The sequence below is a fragment of the Oncorhynchus keta genome, chromosome 17 (assembly GCF_023373465.1).
Source record: "Oncorhynchus keta strain PuntledgeMale-10-30-2019 chromosome 17, Oket_V2, whole genome shotgun sequence".
NCBI classification, from domain to species: Eukaryota; Metazoa; Chordata; class Actinopteri; order Salmoniformes; family Salmonidae; genus Oncorhynchus; species Oncorhynchus keta.
The window spans coordinates 38,634,682-38,655,048 of NC_068437.1; the positions used below are offsets into that span (position 1 = coordinate 38,634,682).

General features: G+C 42.1%; 1 protein-coding gene and 1 long non-coding RNA gene across 4 annotated transcripts in view; one reads left to right on the forward strand and one right to left on the reverse strand.

The window, feature by feature from the left end:
* The window catches only part of LOC118396035 (ankyrin repeat and BTB/POZ domain-containing protein 3-B-like), a 110,259-nt gene extending 89,892 nt beyond the window's left edge, over positions 1 to 20,367 (forward strand). For 2 of the 3 annotated variants that reach the window (XM_052466005.1, XM_052466003.1), the window contains exons 6-17: positions 1,505 to 1,594; positions 3,122 to 3,223; positions 3,962 to 4,055; positions 6,830 to 6,965; positions 7,172 to 7,404; positions 8,560 to 8,738; positions 10,453 to 10,558; positions 10,755 to 10,857; positions 16,339 to 16,420; positions 16,630 to 16,698; positions 17,924 to 18,037; positions 18,684 to 20,367. In XM_052466005.1, the coding sequence (XP_052321965.1) occupies positions 1,505 to 1,594; positions 3,122 to 3,223; positions 3,962 to 4,055; positions 6,830 to 6,965; positions 7,172 to 7,404; positions 8,560 to 8,738; positions 10,453 to 10,558; positions 10,755 to 10,857; positions 16,339 to 16,420; positions 16,630 to 16,698; positions 17,924 to 18,037; positions 18,684 to 18,893 (1,518 nt within the window). In that variant the 3' untranslated portion in view covers positions 18,894 to 20,367. The remainder of the gene's footprint in view (positions 1 to 1,504; positions 1,595 to 3,121; positions 3,224 to 3,961; positions 4,056 to 6,829; positions 6,966 to 7,171; positions 7,405 to 8,559; positions 8,739 to 10,452; positions 10,559 to 10,754; positions 10,858 to 16,338; positions 16,421 to 16,629; positions 16,699 to 17,923; positions 18,038 to 18,683) is intronic. The other variant, XM_052466004.1, reaches the window with a different exon arrangement.
* On the reverse strand, positions 11,242 to 11,648 carry LOC127908280 (uncharacterized). Its single transcript, XR_008066567.1, has 3 exons — positions 11,592 to 11,648; positions 11,430 to 11,483; positions 11,242 to 11,294 (listed from the first exon to the last, which is right to left on the reverse strand). It is a non-coding gene; the product is annotated as an uncharacterized LOC127908280 (long non-coding RNA).

The following is a 20,367-nucleotide window of genomic DNA, read 5'->3' on the forward strand; positions in this document are numbered from 1 at the left end:
TAGCACCAGTCCACAGGGACACCTTGCAGGCAGGCAAGCACTGGCAAAGATGCTCACACTCTTACAAGCACGAATGCACCTCTTCGGCCTCATGGACACCTGGATGGATATACACACACATGCCCACACCCCCAACCACCCACATTCTCAACTCAATTTGAGTTTTTTTATTTATTTAAATCATTTTAGGGTTGAATTGCAGATCGATTGTGGCTTCTATATCAGTGTAATTATCTGCATAATTTCCAAACCCTCATATATTTTGGGGTGTATATATGAATATATATAAATATATAATGTGTCTGTAAAATGTAAATAGCATGTATAAGCTGGAAGTAGAAGCTTACTGTATGTGTTGTTGTCCATTAGTTTATTCCAATTAGGTGGTAGAGTTAGGGGGAAATAATAAAGGAAAATATATATCTAAATATATATATATATATATATATATATATATATATATATATATATATTATTATTTTTTTATAATATATTATATTTGATATTTTTTGAATAAGTTCCTCCATTTCTTTTTGTTTTTCCTTTAACTTTCAGTGCCTCTATGGTACAGTTTTTATTGTTATCTTTCTGTACTGTTAGTCCCTTTATTTTCGTTGTGAACTAATATGAACTCTTTTGACCTAAATTGTTTTTGTTTTATATATGAGTATTGAATTGCATGGCCTCTAAATGCACATTTAAAAGTGGCCCATACAATAAGGGAATCTGCTATACCAATGTTTTATTGGAAAAAGTAAGTTGTAAATTCCTCTGTCTTGGTTAAAAAAAGGTTGTCATCCAAAAGGCTTTGATAAAATGTCAGATACCCCCCCCCCTCCCACACACATCTAATGTACCAGCCACATTCATTTTTAATGGAAACCCAGTTTTTAGTTCTAGGCTGTTCTGAACTGAGGAACCCAACTCATTCCCTTCAGACTGTGTGTCTTTGATGTTTAGACTGACTGAGTAGCCTAGTGGAAACACTGGCTGTTCCCAGTCACTTAGAGCTACGGAACACTACTCCTCTGAGTTTTCCATGACCCACTCCACATGCTAGTTAATCAAAGTGGCTGGAGGGGAGCTTTCAGACATGGAGTCCAAGTGAGCTGTGAGCACATCCAAGAAGTCAGAGACCGGTCAAACTGAGGATTGTTACCATGTGTTGATGGCTTCCACCTGCACATGTAAGGGAGGTGGTTCGGTGAACCACGTTTGCATGATAGAGTAACCTTGTCTGAGACCCGAAGACTTGTGTTAGCTCCCCGAGATAATGCCTAAGCTTTAGCTCAGCGGGCTAACACAGTATTAACTCACAGTATAAAGACAGCGTAAAGCATCCATACACTGTCAGACAAAAACAATGTCCTTGACATCTGCTTTATTCAACTCACATAACCCTGAACATCTGGAATATCTGTCAAACAAAACACCAGTCCACCCTAACTGTAAGTTGACCAATTAATCATCTGACACCTGACTTCCTGTGTGATTCATCTACCAGGGAATGACCCCTCTGATGTACTCCTGTGTGAGAGGGGATGAAGCAATGGTCCAGATGCTGCTGGACGCTGGAGCTGACATCAACAGTGAGGTCAGGGACGATGGCAACACCATGTTGTGTAGAATGATTTTTGTGTGTAGCCTGATCCCAGATCTGTTTGTGATGTCTTGCCAACTCATATGGTAATTTCCATGTTGTGACAAGACAGCACAAACAGATCTGGGATCAGGCTAATTTATGTGGTGTGAGATAGGAGAAAACTCAGATTGTGTTGTCCCTCATCTGTCCCCACTCCTCCTCTCCTGTTGCCATGCTGTATAGTGTATAGAAGGTCATTAATTCGAGGCATGGGCCACCATACTGTTTACTGTACAAAATATAATAACATTGTTTACAATTTAATTACACAGACACAACTGTACGCTCACCTTTTAGCTGTACCTTTGATACGAAGAATGATAAGATAATGTTAAATACTGTACTAATATGTTTGAGTAATTTCTCAAGGAGCCCCTGGTAAGCTTAGGGGGTTCTTTGGTTGTAGCCTACTTACATGTAATGGTGGCCTATGCCTGTTGGTCCTAGCCTTGGCTAATCACCTCATGCATGTGTAACCCGCCAGAGTTCATGTCACCCATAATTGTGATAAACCCCAGAACAAAGCACTCAACACAGCATCCCATGAGGCTGAAAATGGGTTATTTTGACCGCCCATCATCATCGCAGTGAGGTCATAACTTATCGTTAATGCAGCAATGATTCATCTCAATAAAGTTAAATGGAGCATGTGACTGATTTGATTGATTAGGAAGTTTTTTGCTTCCAGTATTTCTGAAGCACCACACACACACACACACACACACACACACACACACACACACACACACACACACACACACACACACACACCAGTCAAATAGATTAAACATTCATTAAAAATGTGACTTCTGCCTCTGTGTATCCTCAGAGTAATTAAGGAAAAGTAAATTAAAGTAAAGCAAATTACAGAAAAGTTTGAAACTAGGCTTTTTGCTTCAGAGGCTCTGTGAGATGCTCAAGGGAATATGAGTTTGTGTGCTTCGTTCACGGGTCTGTCTCAGCCCCTAACTGACTGTCTGCCTGATAGGAGATGTGGTCTAGTTACTGAGGTCACCTTAGGTCAGTCTTGGGCTCAAACTGGACTCAGAGTCATGTCTATCGCTGTCAGACACACCAGGGCTGGAACAGAGTGGAAAGTTGAAAGTATCAAATAGGACTACAGGACTAAGCGAGACAAGACCGAACTAGATGGGATCTATCGAGTTGGTTAGAAACAAGTCAGGCTATTGTGCAGAGGATGTCCGCTTTTGCTAGTTACCTCAGGGTTGTATTCATTACGACAAGCAATGGCCAACTTTTTTTTAAAGGTTTCGCAATGGAAAACAGAAATGAAAGTTTCTTATTGGACAAGTCCAAGTAAGCCTTCCGTTTCCCTGTTTTTTATTATGTTTGTTGCCTAATGAATACAACCCAGCACTCCTTTAGATTCCCCCCTTTAGCTGCTTGTCTTTGCTGCATAGACTAGCATTTTAATGGCTTCATATCTCTCTCCCCTGAACCTCCCCAATGACTTCCCAGGTGCCAAACACAGTGCACAAGTACCCCTCAGTCAACCCCGAAACGCGCCTGGGGACACCACTCACTTTCGCCGTGTTACACGGACATGTCCCTGTCGTGCAGGTAGTGACGTCATCCTTTTTCACCTCACTGTGTTTTCTGTCTGTTCACCTCCCATTGTGTATAGTGTCAGGCAGGGTGGGGGTCAATTCCCAAAATTCAGGAAGTTAACTGACATTATTTTTTCATTTAATAGCAATGACAAAAATTGGAATTGGACGCTTGGTTTACTTCCTGAATTGACCCCAATCCTGGTGTCATGGTTATTATTATCATGACTTATAAATGGTAGTAATAATGGCTCAAATGTGTTTTCTCCTTAATCCTATGAATGTTGTGTCTATTGAATGTCATTGAATGCTGAGTGAACTGAGCTTGAAAACTCAATGGAAACTGGTTAAAATGGAAACAGTCAATACATATAGGAGTGTTCGTCCCATTTTATTGTCAGAAAAGTACGAGCTGATTCTCTACTTCCTTCTTTCAGTGTGCACGCAATGCATTAACTTAGTGGAAACAGGACAATCTGTTTGTCCCCGTTGCTAATAGTTATCAAGCACAATGGACCAACATCGCAATGATTTTTCCACTGAACTGCTAGAACTAATTACTTCTACATCTCAAATGAAAAGGTGTAGCAGCACTTTTTCCACAGCCTCATGGAAGGGTTTTGGAAGGACATGGAAATCACATGGGCTGAAAGCAGAAAAACAGCATTTGTGGTTGAATAAATGCAGATTTAGTGTTCAGGCATTTTGGGTAGAACCGAACCCTAAGCTGCCTCCCCCCTGCCCTCCATAGCTGCTCCTGGATGCCCGGGCCAACGTAGAGGGCTCCCTACAGGACGGTATGGAGAACTACACAGAGACCCCGCTACAGCTTGCCTCCGCTGCAGGTACACTATGCACTATGCAGATCTAGAAGATGTAGCATACACATGTACATACACACAGACACCTAGCAGATCTAGAAGATGTAGCATACACATGCACATACACACAGACACCTAGCAGATCTAGAAGATGTAGCATACACATGTACATACACACAGACACCTAGAAGATCTAGAAGATGTAGCATACACATGCACATACACACAGACACCTAGCAGATCTAGAAGATGTAGCATACACATGTACATACACACAGACACCTAGCAGATCTAGAAGATGTAGCATACACATGCACATACACACAGACACCTAGCAGATCTAGAAGATGTAGCATACACATGTACATACACACAGACACCTAGAAGATCTAGAAGATGTAGCATACACATGCACATACACACAGACACCTAGCAGATCTAGAAGATGTAGCATACACATGTACATACACACAGACACCTAGCAGATCTAGAAGATGTAGCTTACACAGACACTTAGCAGATCTAGAAGATGTAGCATACACATGTACATACACACAGACACCTAGCAGATCTAGAAGATGTAGCATACACATGTACATACACACAGACACCTAGCAGATCTAGAAGATGTAGCATACACATGCACATACACACAGACACGTAGCAGATCTAGAAGATGTAGCATACTCATGTACATACACACAGACACCTAGCAGATCTAGAAGATGTAGCATACACATGCACATACACACAGACACCTAGCAGATCTAGAAGATGTAGCATACACATGTACATACACACAGACACCTAGAAGATCTAGAAGATGTAGCATACACATGCACATACACACAGACACCTAGCAGATCTAGAAGATGTAGCATACACATGTACATACACACAGACACCTAGCAGATCTAGAAGATGTAGCATACACATGCACATACACACAGACACCTAGCAGATCTAGAAGATGTAGCATACACATGTACATACACACAGACACCTAGAAGATCTAGAAGATGTAGCATACACATGCACATACACACAGACACCTAGCAGATCTAGAAGATGTAGCATACACATGTACATACACACAGACACCTAGCAGATCTAGAAGATGTAGCTTACACAGACACTTAGCAGATCTAGAAGATGTAGCATACACATGTACATACACACAGACACCTAGCAGATCTAGAAGATGTAGCATACACATGTACATACACACAGACACCTAGCAGATCTAGAAGATGTAGCATACACATGCACATACACACAGACACGTAGCAGATCTAGAAGATGTAGCATACACATGTACATACACACAGACACCTAGCAGATCTAGAAGATGTAGCATACACATGTACATACACACAGACACCTAGCAGATCTAGAAGATGTAGCATACACATGCACATACACACAGACACCTAGCAGATCTAGAAGATGTAGCATACACATGTACATACACACAGACACCTAGCAGATCTAGAAGATGTAGCATACACATGCACATACACACAGACACCTAGCAGATCTAGAAGATGTAGCATACACATGTACATACACACAGACACCTAGCAGATCTAGAAGATGTAGCATACACATGTACATACACACAGACACCTAGCAGATCTAGAAGATGTAGCATACACATGCACATACACACAGACACCTAGCAGATCTAGAAGATGTAGCATACACATGCACATACACACAGACACCTAGCAGATCTAGAAGATGTAGCATACACATGTACATACACACAGACACCTAGAAGATCTAGAAGATGAAGCATACACATGTACATACACACAGACACCTAGAAGATCTAGAAGATGTAGCATACACATGTACATACACACAGACACCTAGAAGATCTAGAAGATGTAGCATACACATGCACATACACACAGACACCTAGCAGATCTAGAAGATGTAGCATACACATGCACATACACACAGACACCTAGCAGATCTAGAAGATGTAGCATACACATGTACATACACACAGACACCTAGCAGATCTAGAAGATGTAGCATACACATGTACATACACACAGACACCTAGAAGATCTAGAAGATGTATCATACACATGTACATACACACAGACACCTAGCAGATCTAGAAGATGTAGCATACACATGTACATACACACAGACACGTAGCAGATCTAGAAGATGTAGCATACACATGTACATACACACAGACACGTTGCAGATCTAGAAGATGTAGCATACACATGCACATACACACAGACACCTAGGAGATCTAGAAGATGTAGCATACACATGTACATACACACAGACACCTAGCAGATCTAGAAGATGTAGCATACACATGTACATACACACAGACACCTAGCAGATCTAGAAGATGAAGCATACACATGCACATACACACAGACACCTAGCAGATCTAGAAGATGAAGCATACACATGCACATACACACAGACACCTAGCAGATCTAGAAGATGTAGCATACACATGTACATACACACAGACACCTAGCAGATCTAGAAGATGTAGCATACACATGCACATACACACAGACACCTAGAAGATCTAGAAGATGTAGCATACACATGTACATACACACAGACACCTAGTAGATCTATAAGATGTAGCTTACACATGCACATACTGTACACACAGACACCTAGCAGATATAGGCAGACTAGCTGAGATGTTCATGGATAGACACACACAACATCTGCAATAAACCACCCTCATACACACATTCTCAGTTCAATTTGACCCTCAACTAATATATCATATATATTGACCTCTTCCCCAGGTAACTTTGAGCTGGTCAGTTTGCTGTTGGAGAGAGGAGCAGACCCCATGGTGGGAACCGTGTATCGTAACGGTATCTCTACTGCCCCTCATGGAGACATGAACTCCTACAGTTTAGCAGCAGCACATGGACACAGGTAACACTGACTATACTCACAACACACAAAATGAGCAAGAAATTCTAGGTAGAGAGAAAACACATCTTTCTCTCGCTTGCGAACACACACACATACCCAACCCCAAACACACACACATTTAACATCATAGCTTCCCTGCATTACAACTACATTATCACAACTATCACTACTATCACATATCTCTGTCTGCTATCCTCCCCGTAAAGGAATGTGTTCCGCAAGCTGCTGTCCCAGACGGAGAAGGGGAAAGGGGATGTGCTGTCCCTGGAGGAGATCCTTGCCGAGGGGACAGAGGAAGAAAGGGGCCTGGAGGAGAGGAACCCCTCCCAGCTGGACCTGGTCCGGACAGGCAAGGCCAAGCTCAAGGCCCTGAGAGAAGCCATGTACCACAGCTCTGAACACGGACATGTGGATATCACCATCGACATACGCAGCCTAGGTTAGTACATAATTTACTAACACTTTATAGTCTATCTGCAGCATGGGTGGGCAATTTCAGTCCTTGAGGGCCTGATTGGTGTCACAGTTTTTCTCCAGCCCCAGCTAACACACCTGACACCAATAATCACCTAGTCATGATCTTCAGTTTAGAATGCAATTTGATTAATCAGCCATGTTTGCTAGGGATGGAGACAAAGTGTGGCACCAATCAGGCCTCAAGGACTGGAGTTGTCCACCCCTGATCTACAGTATATAGTATAGTTCAGTGGTGGCTGGTGGCACTTTAAATCAGAGGACAGGTTAATGGCTGGAATGGACTAAATGGAATGGTATCAAATGCAAGGTTTCAATGGTTTCCATGAGTTTGATACCATTCCATTAATTAAATTCCAAACATTACTATGAGCTGTCCTTCCATCACCAGCCTCCTCTGGTATAGAGGCTCAATAACCAAGACCAGATTAGTAACATGTTGAGATGCCAACTGCATGTCTGTGGACTTGCAACAGGGAACAATATATAGACGTTCACCTCATCAACCATGGACTTAGTTTCAGGTCAACTGCATATTTGTAAACAACATGTACTTTCTTTAGGTCTTCACAATGCAGTAATTACAGTATAGATATGCACAGCCTTTTGTCAGTATAATAGATATACATTCAGGTCTGACCTATACATTGTAATCTAAGAGATCCATTTTGCCATGGCCATTCCTTGCATTCCAGTCACATGAAGCAAACTGTACATGTTCTACCTGTGTTGTTGTTGTTTTCCCAATGGAATGAAGGCCGGCTGTTTGTGTAACAACCTTGTGTTTTTTCCATTTGTCTCCTCATTCCACTAAGGTCTGTTAGTGGGTTCTCACCGTACAATATTTATTGTAGTTTTGTTGACAAGATATATTGCTGGCAATATTAACATTGGGAATCAGTGTAAGCAGGCGGGGGGGGTTGGAAGCAGACAGGAACATTCTATCTAATGAAATGGCAGATTTACATTTGAACAACAGCACAACTATGATATAAAGTGTTTTTTCTCAAAGTTGGCGGGATGTCAAGTGTGTGTGTAGATGTAAACATCTCTGTGTGTGTAGATGTAAACATCTCTGTGTGTGTAGATGTAAACATCTCTGTGTGTGTATGTGTCTCAGGGGTCCCCTGGACGCTGCACACCTGGCTGGAGTCTCTGCGGACGTGTTTCCTGCAGCATCGGAGACCACTGATCCAGGGCCTGCTCAAGGAGTTCAGCTGTATTGAGGAGGAGGAGTACACACAGGAGCTCATCACCCACGGCCTGCCACTCTTGTTTCAGATCCTACGAGCCAGCAAGGTGACTGGATGTCATGGCCTGTATTCAAAAAGTGTCTCAGACAATTGCTGATCTAGGATCAGGTCCCCCATCTTATTCATTATAATCTTAAAGGCTAAATGTATTCTAGATCTGAGTTGGGCACACATCTAACTTTCTTACATTCAGCTTTTTTCCATATCCACATCCCACTTTCTTCAACTTTCAACTGTATTGGTTGCATTGGGAAATTGGTCACAAACAAAATAAACGTAGAGACATGCTTTACACAATGTGAAGCATGTTGTCAGATCCCAACATCCCACATCCATATCTGTCTATTTTTTCTCTCCTGACAGTGAAGAAAATCATGTCTTCTTTCTGCTTCACAACCATACCCTTAAGAAGGAACCTATGGATGTTCTTATTCCCCTTTATAGAAACATGGCCTACTCGCTTGGCTCAGTCTCCTCTGCATTCCTGTGAGCCCTGGTCAACAGAAGTACACTAAATAAAGAATAGGCGGACATGTGGAACATGACCCATTTGTCTTATTGTGATTATATAATGCAGCCCTCTCTCCACACTGACTGGCGGAACCCCCCAGGCCCAATCCATTTCAATTAGTGCATTGATTTATGATTTATGCGCTCCGCTTCTAAATTGTACCCATTCTTCAAACCCCACCCATCTCTCTTTATCCCCTCAAGATTCACTGTAGCATTACATCCAACATAATACCTCAATAATATATTAGAACAGTTCGATGCCTTTTCTTATATATCAACTAACTGTTGGCCTGTCATGTAGTTGCGTTTGTGCATTATTGCTGAGAGGGAGCAGATGAACACACACATGCACACCCACGCATGCACACACACACACACACACACACACACACACACACACACACACACACACACACACACACACACACACACACACACACACACACACACACACACACACACACACACACACACACACACACGCACACACACGCATACATACACAAACACAGACAAACGTACAAACGTACAAACATACAAAGCCCCCGCCACACACCGCCCTCTCCTGTCCCATTCCAGCAGCTGCCCTCGTCCCTGTCAGGGTTGATCTATGGCAAAGGCAGTGATACCTACTCTATGAGACGCCAGGGACCCCCGTCACTGTTTGTCCTGTCATATCCCCGCTAATGATGTGTGACTTCAAGGTAGAGAACGTTCATCTTCCTTTAGCCAGACTGTGTAACAGTCTATTTACACCTCCTTGTTTAACACACACACACAAAGGGCAGACTGATGCACAACAGAGAGTAACACTGAGAAGATGTGTATGTTTTCATGTTCAGGATGTGATATGAGAAATGTGGACTTATTCTATAAAGGGGATTTGTTATTATGGTCTCCATACTGGTGTGGCACACAATACATTATAGCAGCAATTACTGCCAAATTAGTGCTTTATTCAGCCTATCAACAAGTGTGGATCTGTTACGCTGGGTTCTCTGTGGTCTGCAGATGTTATTTTTCATCCTTCTGAAAGCAACACTAGATAATCTACTCACTGATTGACTGTGAACACTGGTGCTTGTTTAATCAGCAGCCTTTGTGACTTGACCTACTGGGCAATTTGGAAGTGAATGTGGTAGTAGATACCTGTATCTGCCTTTATCTATATTGTGTGTAAGGAGTGTATAAAACCCGTCTGATATCTAACTCCCCTGTGTTCCCTCTCCCCATCTGCGATGTTCCAGAATGAGGTGATCAGCCAGCAGCTGTCTCTGATCTTCACCCAGTGCTACGGGCCGTACCCCATCCCCAAACTCTCCGAGATCAAGAGGAAACAGACCTCACGCCTGGGTGAGCAGGACGAAGAAGGATTAGGTCTTAATGCTTAGTAGTAAAAGTTTGATTTCTGCTATGGAGCACGTCGTACATAACACTGCACTGATTTACATCAGCATAGACAAATGCTCCATTTAGTGTCCAAAGATTGTCAAAAACTAGAAATTCAGAATTGTGTTGAAATAAATTAGATGATGAATCTGCCTTCCAGATCCTCATTTCCTAAACAACCAGGAGATGTCAGATGTGACCTTCTTGGTGGAGGGGAAGCCATTCTACGCCCACAAAGTCCTGCTCTTCACCGCCTCTGGCAGGTCAGAACACTTCTCTCTCTCTGTCTCTCTCTCTCTCTCTCTCTAAATTCCTCCTTAACTATCTGCAAGCAAGTGAGGGCAACTACCCACATATAACTCCTGTTCCCAACTACCCTTACATAACTCCTGTTCCCAACTACCTATACATAACTCCTGTCCCCAACTACCCTTACATAACTCCTGTCCCCAACTACCTATACATAACTCCTGTCCCCAACTACCTATACATAACTCCTGTCCCCAACTACCCTTACATAACTCCTGTTCCCAACTACACTTACATAACTCCTGTCCCCAACTACCTATACATAACTCCTATCCCCAACTACCCTTACATAACTCCTGTTCCCAACTACCCTTACATAACTCCTGTCCCCAACTACCTATACATAACTCCTGTCCCCAACTACCCTTACATAACTCCTGTCCCCAACTACCTATACATAACTCCTGTCCCCAACTACCTATACATAACTCCTGTCCCCAACTACCCTTACATAACTCCTGTTCCCAACTACACTTACATAACTCCTGTCCCCAACTACCTATACATAACTCCTGTCCCCAACTACCCTTACATAACTCCTGTCCCCAACTACCCTTACATAACTCCTGTCCCCAACTACCTATACATAACTCCTGTTCCCAACTACCCATACATAACTCCTGTCCCCAACTACCTATACATAACTCCTGTCCCCAACTACCTATACATAACTCCTGTCCCCAACTACCCTTACATAACTCCTGTCCCCAACTACCTATACATAACTCCTGTCCCCAACTACCCATACATAACTCCTGTCCCCAACTACCTATACATAACTCCTGTCCCCAACTACCCTTACATAACGCCTGTCCCCAACTACCCATACATAACTCCTGTCCCCAACTACCCATACATAACTCCTGTCCCCAACTACCTATACATAACTCCTGTCCCCAACTACCTATACATAACTCCTGTCCCCAACTACCCTTACATAACTCCTGTCCCCAACTACCTATACATAACTCCTGTCCCCAACTACCCTTACATAACTCCTGTCCCCAACTACCCTTACATAACTCCTGTCCCCAACTACCTATACATAACTCCTGTCCCCAACTACCCTTACATAACTCCTGTCCCCAACTACCCTTACATAACTCCTGTCCCCAACTACCCTTACATAACTCCTGTCCCCAACTACCTATACATAACTCCTGTCCCCAACTACCTATACATAACTCCTATCCCCAACTATCCTTACATAACTCCTGTTCCCAACTACCCTTACATAACTCCTGTCCCCAACTACCTATACATAACTCCTGTCCCCAACTACACTTACATAACTCCTGTTCCCAACTACCCTTACATAACTCCTGTCCCCAACTACCTATACATAACTCCTGTCCCCAACTACCTATACACAACTCCTGTTCCCAACTACCCTTACATAACTCCTGTCCCCAACTACCTATACATAACTCCTGTCCCCAACTACCTATACATAACTCCTGTCCCCAACTACCTATACATAACTCCTGTCTCCAACTACCCTTACATAACTCCTGTCCCCAACTACCTATACATAACTCCTGTCCCCAACTACCTATACATAACTCCTGTCCCCAACTACCTATACATAACTCCTGTCCCCAACTACCCTTACATAACTCCTGTCCCCAACTACCTATACATAACTCCTGTCCCCAACTACCCTTACATAACTCCTGTTCCCAACTACCCTTACATAACTCCTGTCCCCAACTACCCTTACATAACTCCTGTCCCCAACTACCCTTACATAACTCCTGTCCCCAACTACCTATACATAACTCCTGTCCCCAACTACCCTTACATAACTCCTGTCCCCAACTACCCATACATAACTCCTGTCCCCAACTACCTATACATAACTCCTGTCCCCAACTACCCATACATAACTCCTGTCCCCAACTACCTATACATAACTCCTGTCCCCAACTACCTATACATAACTCCTGTCCCCAACTACCCTTACATAACTCCTGTCCCCAACTACCTATACATAACTCCTGTCCCCAACTACCCTTACATAACTCCTGTCCCCAACTACCTATACATAAATCCTGTCCCCAACTATCCTTACATAACTCCTGTCCCCAACTACCTATACGTAACTCCTGTCCCCAACTACCCTTACATAACTCCTGTCCCCAACTACCTATACATAACTCCTGTCCCCAACTACCCATACATAACTCCTGTCCCCAACTACCCTTACATAACTCCTGTCCCCAACTACCCTTACATAACTCCTGTCCCCAACTACCCTTACATAACTCCTGTCCCCAACTACCTATACATAACTCCTGTCCCCAACTACCCATACATAACTCCTGTCTCAATCAATTAAATGTATTTATCAATACTTTTTTTTTTACATCAGCAGATGTCACAAAGTGCTATATAGAAACCCAGCCTAAAACCCCAAACAGCAAGCAATACAGATCCAGAAACAGGGTGGCTCTGAAAAACTCCCTAGAAAGGCAAGAACCTAGGAAGAAACCTAGAGAGGAACCAGGCTCTGAGAGGTGGCCAGTCCTCTTCAGGCTGGGCCGGTTGGAGATTATAACATTACATGGCCATTAAGGACAGAGGAGGAGAGAGAGAAATGGGAGAATTAGGGGGAACATATTTAAGTTCACACAGGACACCAGATAGGACAAGAGAATTACACCAGATATGACAAGAGAATTACACCAGATAGGACAAGAGAATTACACCAGATAGGACAAGAGAATTACACCAGATAAGACAAGAGAATTACACCAGATAGGACAAGAGAATTACACCAGATAGAACAAGAAAATTACACCAGATAGAACAAGATAATTACACCAGATAGAACAAGAGAATTACACCAGATAGGACAAGATAATTACACCAGATAGAACAAGAGAATTACACCAGATAGGACAAGAGAATTACACCAGATAGGACAAGAGAATTACACCAGATAAGACAAGAGAATTACACCAGATAGGACAAGAGAATTACACCAGATAGAACAAGAGAATTACACCAGATAGAACAAGATAATTACACCAGATAGAACAAGAGAATTACACCAGATAGGACAAGAGAATTACACCAGATAGAACAAGAGAATTACACCAGATAGAACAAGAGAATTACACCAGATAGAACAAGAGAATTACACCAGATAGAACAAGAGAATTACGCCAGATAGAACAAGAGAATTACACCAGATAGGACAAAATAATTACACCAGATAGAACAAGAGAATTACACCAGATAGAACAAGAGAATTACACCAGATAGGACAAGAGAATTACACCAGATAGGACAAGAGACTTACACCAGATAGAACAAGATAATTACACCAGATAGGACAAGAGAATTACACCAGATAGAACAAGAGAATTACACCAGATAGGACAAGAGAATTACACCAGATAGGACAAGAGAATTACACCAGATAGGACAAGAGAATTACACCAGATAGAACAAGAGAATTACACCAGATAGGACAAGAGAATTATACCAGATAGGACAAGAGAATTACACCAGATAGGACAAGAGAATTACACCAGATAGAACAAGAGAATTACACCAGATAGGACAAGATAATTACACCAGATAGGACAAGAGAAGTACACCAGATAGAACAAGAGAATTACACCAGATAGAACAAGAGAATTACACCAGATAGGACAAGATAATTACACCAGCTAGGACAAGAGAATTACACCAGATAGGACAAGAGAATTACACCAGATAGAACAAGAGAATTACACCAGATAGAACAAGAGAATTACACCAGATAGGACAAGATAATTACACCAGCTAGGACAAGAGAATTACACCATATAGGACAAGAGAATTACACCAGATAGGACAAGAGAATTACACCAGATAGAACAAGAGAATTACACCAGATAGGACAAGAGAATTATACCAGATAGAACAAGATAATTACACCAGATAGGACAAGAGAATTACACCAGATAGGACAAGAGAATTACACCAGATAGAACAAGAGAATTACACCAGATAGAACAAGAGAATTACACCAGATAGAACAAGAGAATTACACCAGATAGAACAAGAGAATTACACCAGATAGATCAAGAGAATTACACCAGATAGGACAAAAGAATTACACCAGATAGAACAAGAGAATTACACCAGATAGAACAAGAGAATTACACCAGATAGGACAAGAGAATTACACCAGATAGGACAAGAGAATTACACCAGATAGAACAAGAGAATTACACCAGATAGGACAAGAGAATTACACCAGATAGAACAAGAGAATTACACCAGATAGGACAAGAGAATTACACCAGATAGGACAAGATAATTACACCAGATAGGACAAGAGAATTACACCAGATAGAACAAGAGAATTACACCAGATAGGACAAGAGAATTATACCAGATAGGACAAGAGAATTACACCAGATAGGACAAGAGAATTACACCAGATAGAACAAGAGAATTACACCAGATAGGACAAGAGAATTACACCAGATAGGACAAGAGAATTACACCAGATAGAACAAGAGAATTACACCAGATAGAACAAGAGAATTACACCAGATAGGACAAGATAATTACACCAGCTAGGACAAGAGAATTACACCAGATAGGACAAGATAATTACACCAGATAGGACAAGAGAATTACACCAGATAGAACAAGAGAATTACACCAGATAGGACAAGAGAATTATACCAGATAGAACAAGAGAATTACACCAGATAGGACAAGAGAATTACACCAGATAGAACAAGAGAATTACACCAGATAGGGCAAGAGAATTACACCAGATGGGACAAGAGAATTACACCAGATAAGACAAGAGAATTACACCAGATAGGACAAGAGAATTACACCAGATAGAACAAGAGAATTACACCAGATGGGACAAGAGAATTACACCAGATAGAACAAGAGAATTACACCAGATAGAACAAGAGAATTACACCAGATAGAACAAGAGAATTACACCAGATAGGACAAGAGAATTACACCAGATAGGACAAGAGAATTACACCAGATAAGACAAGAGAATTACACCAGATAGGACAAGAGAATTACACCAGATAGAACAAGAGAATTACACCAGATGGGACAAGAGAATTACACCAGATAGAACAGATTGACCCTAGCCCCCCGGCACTGTGAAGAGACACACAAAGGTACAGAGATACGCATACTCCCTACTCTTCTACATTTTCACACACTGTACATAGATCTTTATATTTTTCTTTTCTTTTGTGTTATTGAATGTACGTTTGTTTGTGTAACTTTGTGTTGTTGTTTTTGTCGCACTACTTTGCTTTATCTTGGCCAGGTCGCAGTTGTAAATGAGAACTTGTTCTCAACTAGCCTACCTGGTTAAATAAAGGTGAAATAAAAAAACACAATAAAAATAAATAATTTTTTTGTTCTCTCTCTGTCTTTCTTTCTCTCTGCTTAAGGTTTAAGTCTCTACTGGCGAACAGACCAGCTGCTGAAAACACATGTATTGAAATCAGCCACGTCAAATACAACATATTCCTGGTGCGTTCATAGAGAAAATAACTTTTCTGTTTTTCCCTTACAATCTAATCAAATTGATACATGAATCAGACAATGGTGTGATACATTTTCAAATGGGAATGTTCATACAAAAAATACCCATATTCTTTCCCATGACAGTGTAAATCCATTGCTGGTTTGTTGTGTTGTGTGAATGTTGTGTAAACGTCAGTTAATTCGTACTGTTACAGCTGGTGATGCAATACCTCTACTGTGGTGGGACGGAGCATCTGCACATCAGAAACACAGAGGTTATGGAGGTAAGACTGTTAGTCCATTTGCCACGTTGTCAGTCGAGTCATGTTTTCTAAGATGCAATAAGACTTAGACCAATATACAGCTTGTTGAGAGAATGCCAAGAGTGTGCAAAGCTGACACCGAGGCAAAGGATGGCTACTTTGAAGAATCTAAATATAAAATATATTCTGATTTGTTTAACACTTTTTTGGTTACTACATGATTCCATATGTGTTATTTCATAGTTTTGATGTCTTCACTATTATTCTACAATGTAGAAAATAGTAAAAATAAAGAAAAACCCTTGAATGAGTGGGTGTGTCGAAACTTTTGACTGGTACTGTAGATATATGCATCCGTGTTCATAACCAAATCAAAATCAAATCAAATTTATTTATATAGCCCTTCGTACATCAGCTGATATCTCAAAGTGCTGTACAGAAACCCAGCCTAAAACCCCAAACAGCAAGCAATGCAGGTGTAGAAGCACGGTGGCTTAGAAAAACTCCCTAGAAAGGCCAAAACCTAGGAAGAAACCTAGAGAGGAACCAGGCTATGTGGGGTGGCCAGTCCTCTTCTGGCTGTGCCGGGTGGAGATTATAACAGAACATGGCCAAGATATTCAAATGTTCATAAATGACCAGCATGGTCCAATAATAATAAGGCAGAACAGTTGAAACTGGAGCAGCAGCACGGCCAGGTGGACTGGGGACAGCAAGGTAGTCCTGAGGCATGGTCCTAGGGCTCAGGTCCTCCGAGAGAGAGAAAGAAAGAGAGAATTAGAGAGAGCACACTTAAATTCACACAGGACACCGAATAGGACAGGAGAAGTACTCCAGATATAACAAACTGACCCTAGCCCCCCGACACATAAACTACTGCAGCATAAATACTGGAGGCTGAGACAGGAGGGGTCAGGAGACACTGTGGCCCCATCCGAGGACACCCCCGGACAGGGCCAAACAGGAAGGATATAACCCCACCCACTTTGCCAAAGCACAGCCCCCACACCACTAGAGCCCCCATAACCAATACAATTTAGATACTTCCTGATACAAGGTGGGCAGTCCCAGTTAGTGAAGAGCAGTATTACAGTCCAACAACATGTACTACTTAACCATAATAGGGTCATGTTACCAGCCTGGTGACTGGGCCGAGATCTGTGTCATTGTGACCATACAGCAGGATTAGGCAGCCTAAATAGATCTGGTGCTGGGCTACAATTGTCTTCTTTTCTGGTGTGTGCAGCTGCTGTCAGCGGCCAAGTTCTTCCAGCTGGAGGCGCTGCAGAGGCACTGTGAGATCATCTGCTCTAAGAACATCAACACAGAAACCTGTGTGGAGATCTACAGCCACACCAAGGTGAGGAGGTCGAGTTGAGAATGTGTCGTACCACAGTACGGTGTGGGGGTCTGCTTGTGTATGTCTACTATCTATTCATGCACGTGTGTATGAGGCCGTGGGTGTGAGTTTGTGCGTGTGATCATGTGTAAACATATTTGCCTGTGCTTGCCTTCCTGCTTGGTGTTTGTGCCGTTTGCAGTATGCACTGTAGGAATGCATGCAAATAAACATGTTTGATACACAGATTCTTAAGTAGATGTCTCCTTAATTAGTTTGTGCAGCACTGATGAGGGCATAGAAGCCGAAACGTATGCTCCTTTTACAATACAAAATGTTTAATACCACCATTCAACAATATCACAATGTATGCGTATGCATGTCTCTGTACCTATGTGTGTGTCCTTCTACACCTTGCACTTTAACCTTTTGTATTCTTTTGAGCATGGATTAAATTAAGTATATTATTTTAGCATCTCTGCCTCCTTGAGTTATTCCATTGTCATGCTTTGAGTGTGAGTAACTTTTGAACTCTACTGATACACAGATTCCTCACGCAGTGTGTGTGTTTGCTTGCTTGTGTGCATTAACAAAAATGTATAGGTTTGGCATCCAACTCAAGCTAGACAACACTCAACTGTTCTCAAACCTTCTGCTCCTCCATCAGTTCCTGGATGTCCCAGATTTGGCTGTCTACATCGAGGGCTACTTCCTGAAAAACATGGTGGTGCTGATTGAGCTGGAGCCCTTCAAAACACTGCTGTACGACACGCCTCCAGACAGTCCCGCCACCGATGTACTCCTGGACCTGGAGAAGACCCTGGGCATCCGCATCCAGTCCATCCACCTGTCCTCCTCCAAGGGATCCATTGTCTGATTGGTTGATTTATTGAGCTGCTAATGGGACTGGAACTGTCTGTCTGTCACCATTGACCCCAGTTCAACACATAGCTGTACTGAACCACACTCAACAGTGACACTTTTAAATTGCTTGCTGTGCTAACACGCCATTGCCATTCTCCTGCAGCCTACTGAGCTTTGGGCCGAGCACTTAGGCAAATGGACAGCGCTGGAACCCCAGATATTGTGAAAAGGAGATTTTCATAGGGCTGAAGTAAGGCTGACTCATCACAGCAATAGTGGGACTATATCGCTGAGATGCAGGGAGGGATGTATGTGTGTGTGTGTGTGTGTGTGTCTGGAATCATTCGTAAAGCCCCAGTCAACATTACTTCGCTCCTTGACATTAGTCTCCAGACTGCAGTCAGACCTGCCATTACTCCACATGTCTACTGGGCAGAATCATTGTTGGTACTTTTCTCAGCATGGTTCCTCCAATCCTACATAGCTTTATAGTCTATTTATAACTGGGCCTAGCCAAACTTAACATAAGAGCAGACCTGAGTTCAATATTATTTCAAATAAAATACTTTTAGCATTTGCTCTAGTCTGCCCGGGGTGTCAGATTGGTGCAGTTTGCACTTTTGTGACTATTCTATTGGTTCCATTGTGCCAGGCAAGCTCAATCACGCCTAGATAAAGTATTTAACATGATTTCAAATAGTATTTGAACCCTGGTCTGCTACATGTAAGAGTGATATGTGGATATACTGTATGTCATGTGGTAGTATGTTTTAAGGGAGTCATGCAAAGGAGAGAGGTATTGGGAAATTCTTCAAGCTACGTTTGTGAAAGCTGGAGAACAGAAAACACATTTCCTTCCTTCATCCGCTGTTAGAACTGTGTAAATATTGTGAATAAAACACAGAGCTTTGGCTCCTCTTGTAAGTGAATGTATATATCCTACAGATGTTTCTTCTTCTCATGCGTCTACTCATTGGATATGGCTTTATAAAATGTTGTTCTTTTCAATGTGTTATCATTCTGTATGTTTCAAGTTGCATGTCATGAGAATGACTGTTTTGCTTGTGTTCAGTTTGGTTTAAGAGTGGCATGAGACTTTAAGAGAGGAAGCAGGAACGGTATTGAGGAGCGATATTGTCAGCATGTGTCTCTAAATGTGTAGACGTGTACTGCTGTCTTCATTTCAGGAGAGAACGGTTATGGACCTGTATTCAAAAAGCATCTCTGAGTGGGAGTGCTGATCTAGAATCAGGTCCCCCTGTCTATAATCACATTCATTATGATCTTAAAGGATAAAACTGATCCAGCACGCCTACTCTGAGACACTTTATGGATAGAGGCCTAGTTCAAAAGATGATCAGGGTCTATCCTAAACCGGAGAAGCGTCATCTGTTGTGTTTTCCAGACATTGTGAAACTACATGTAAATGTGTGAATTAATATCCGTTTCCTCCATAAAGATTAATATAAAGAATGATATGAATCCTC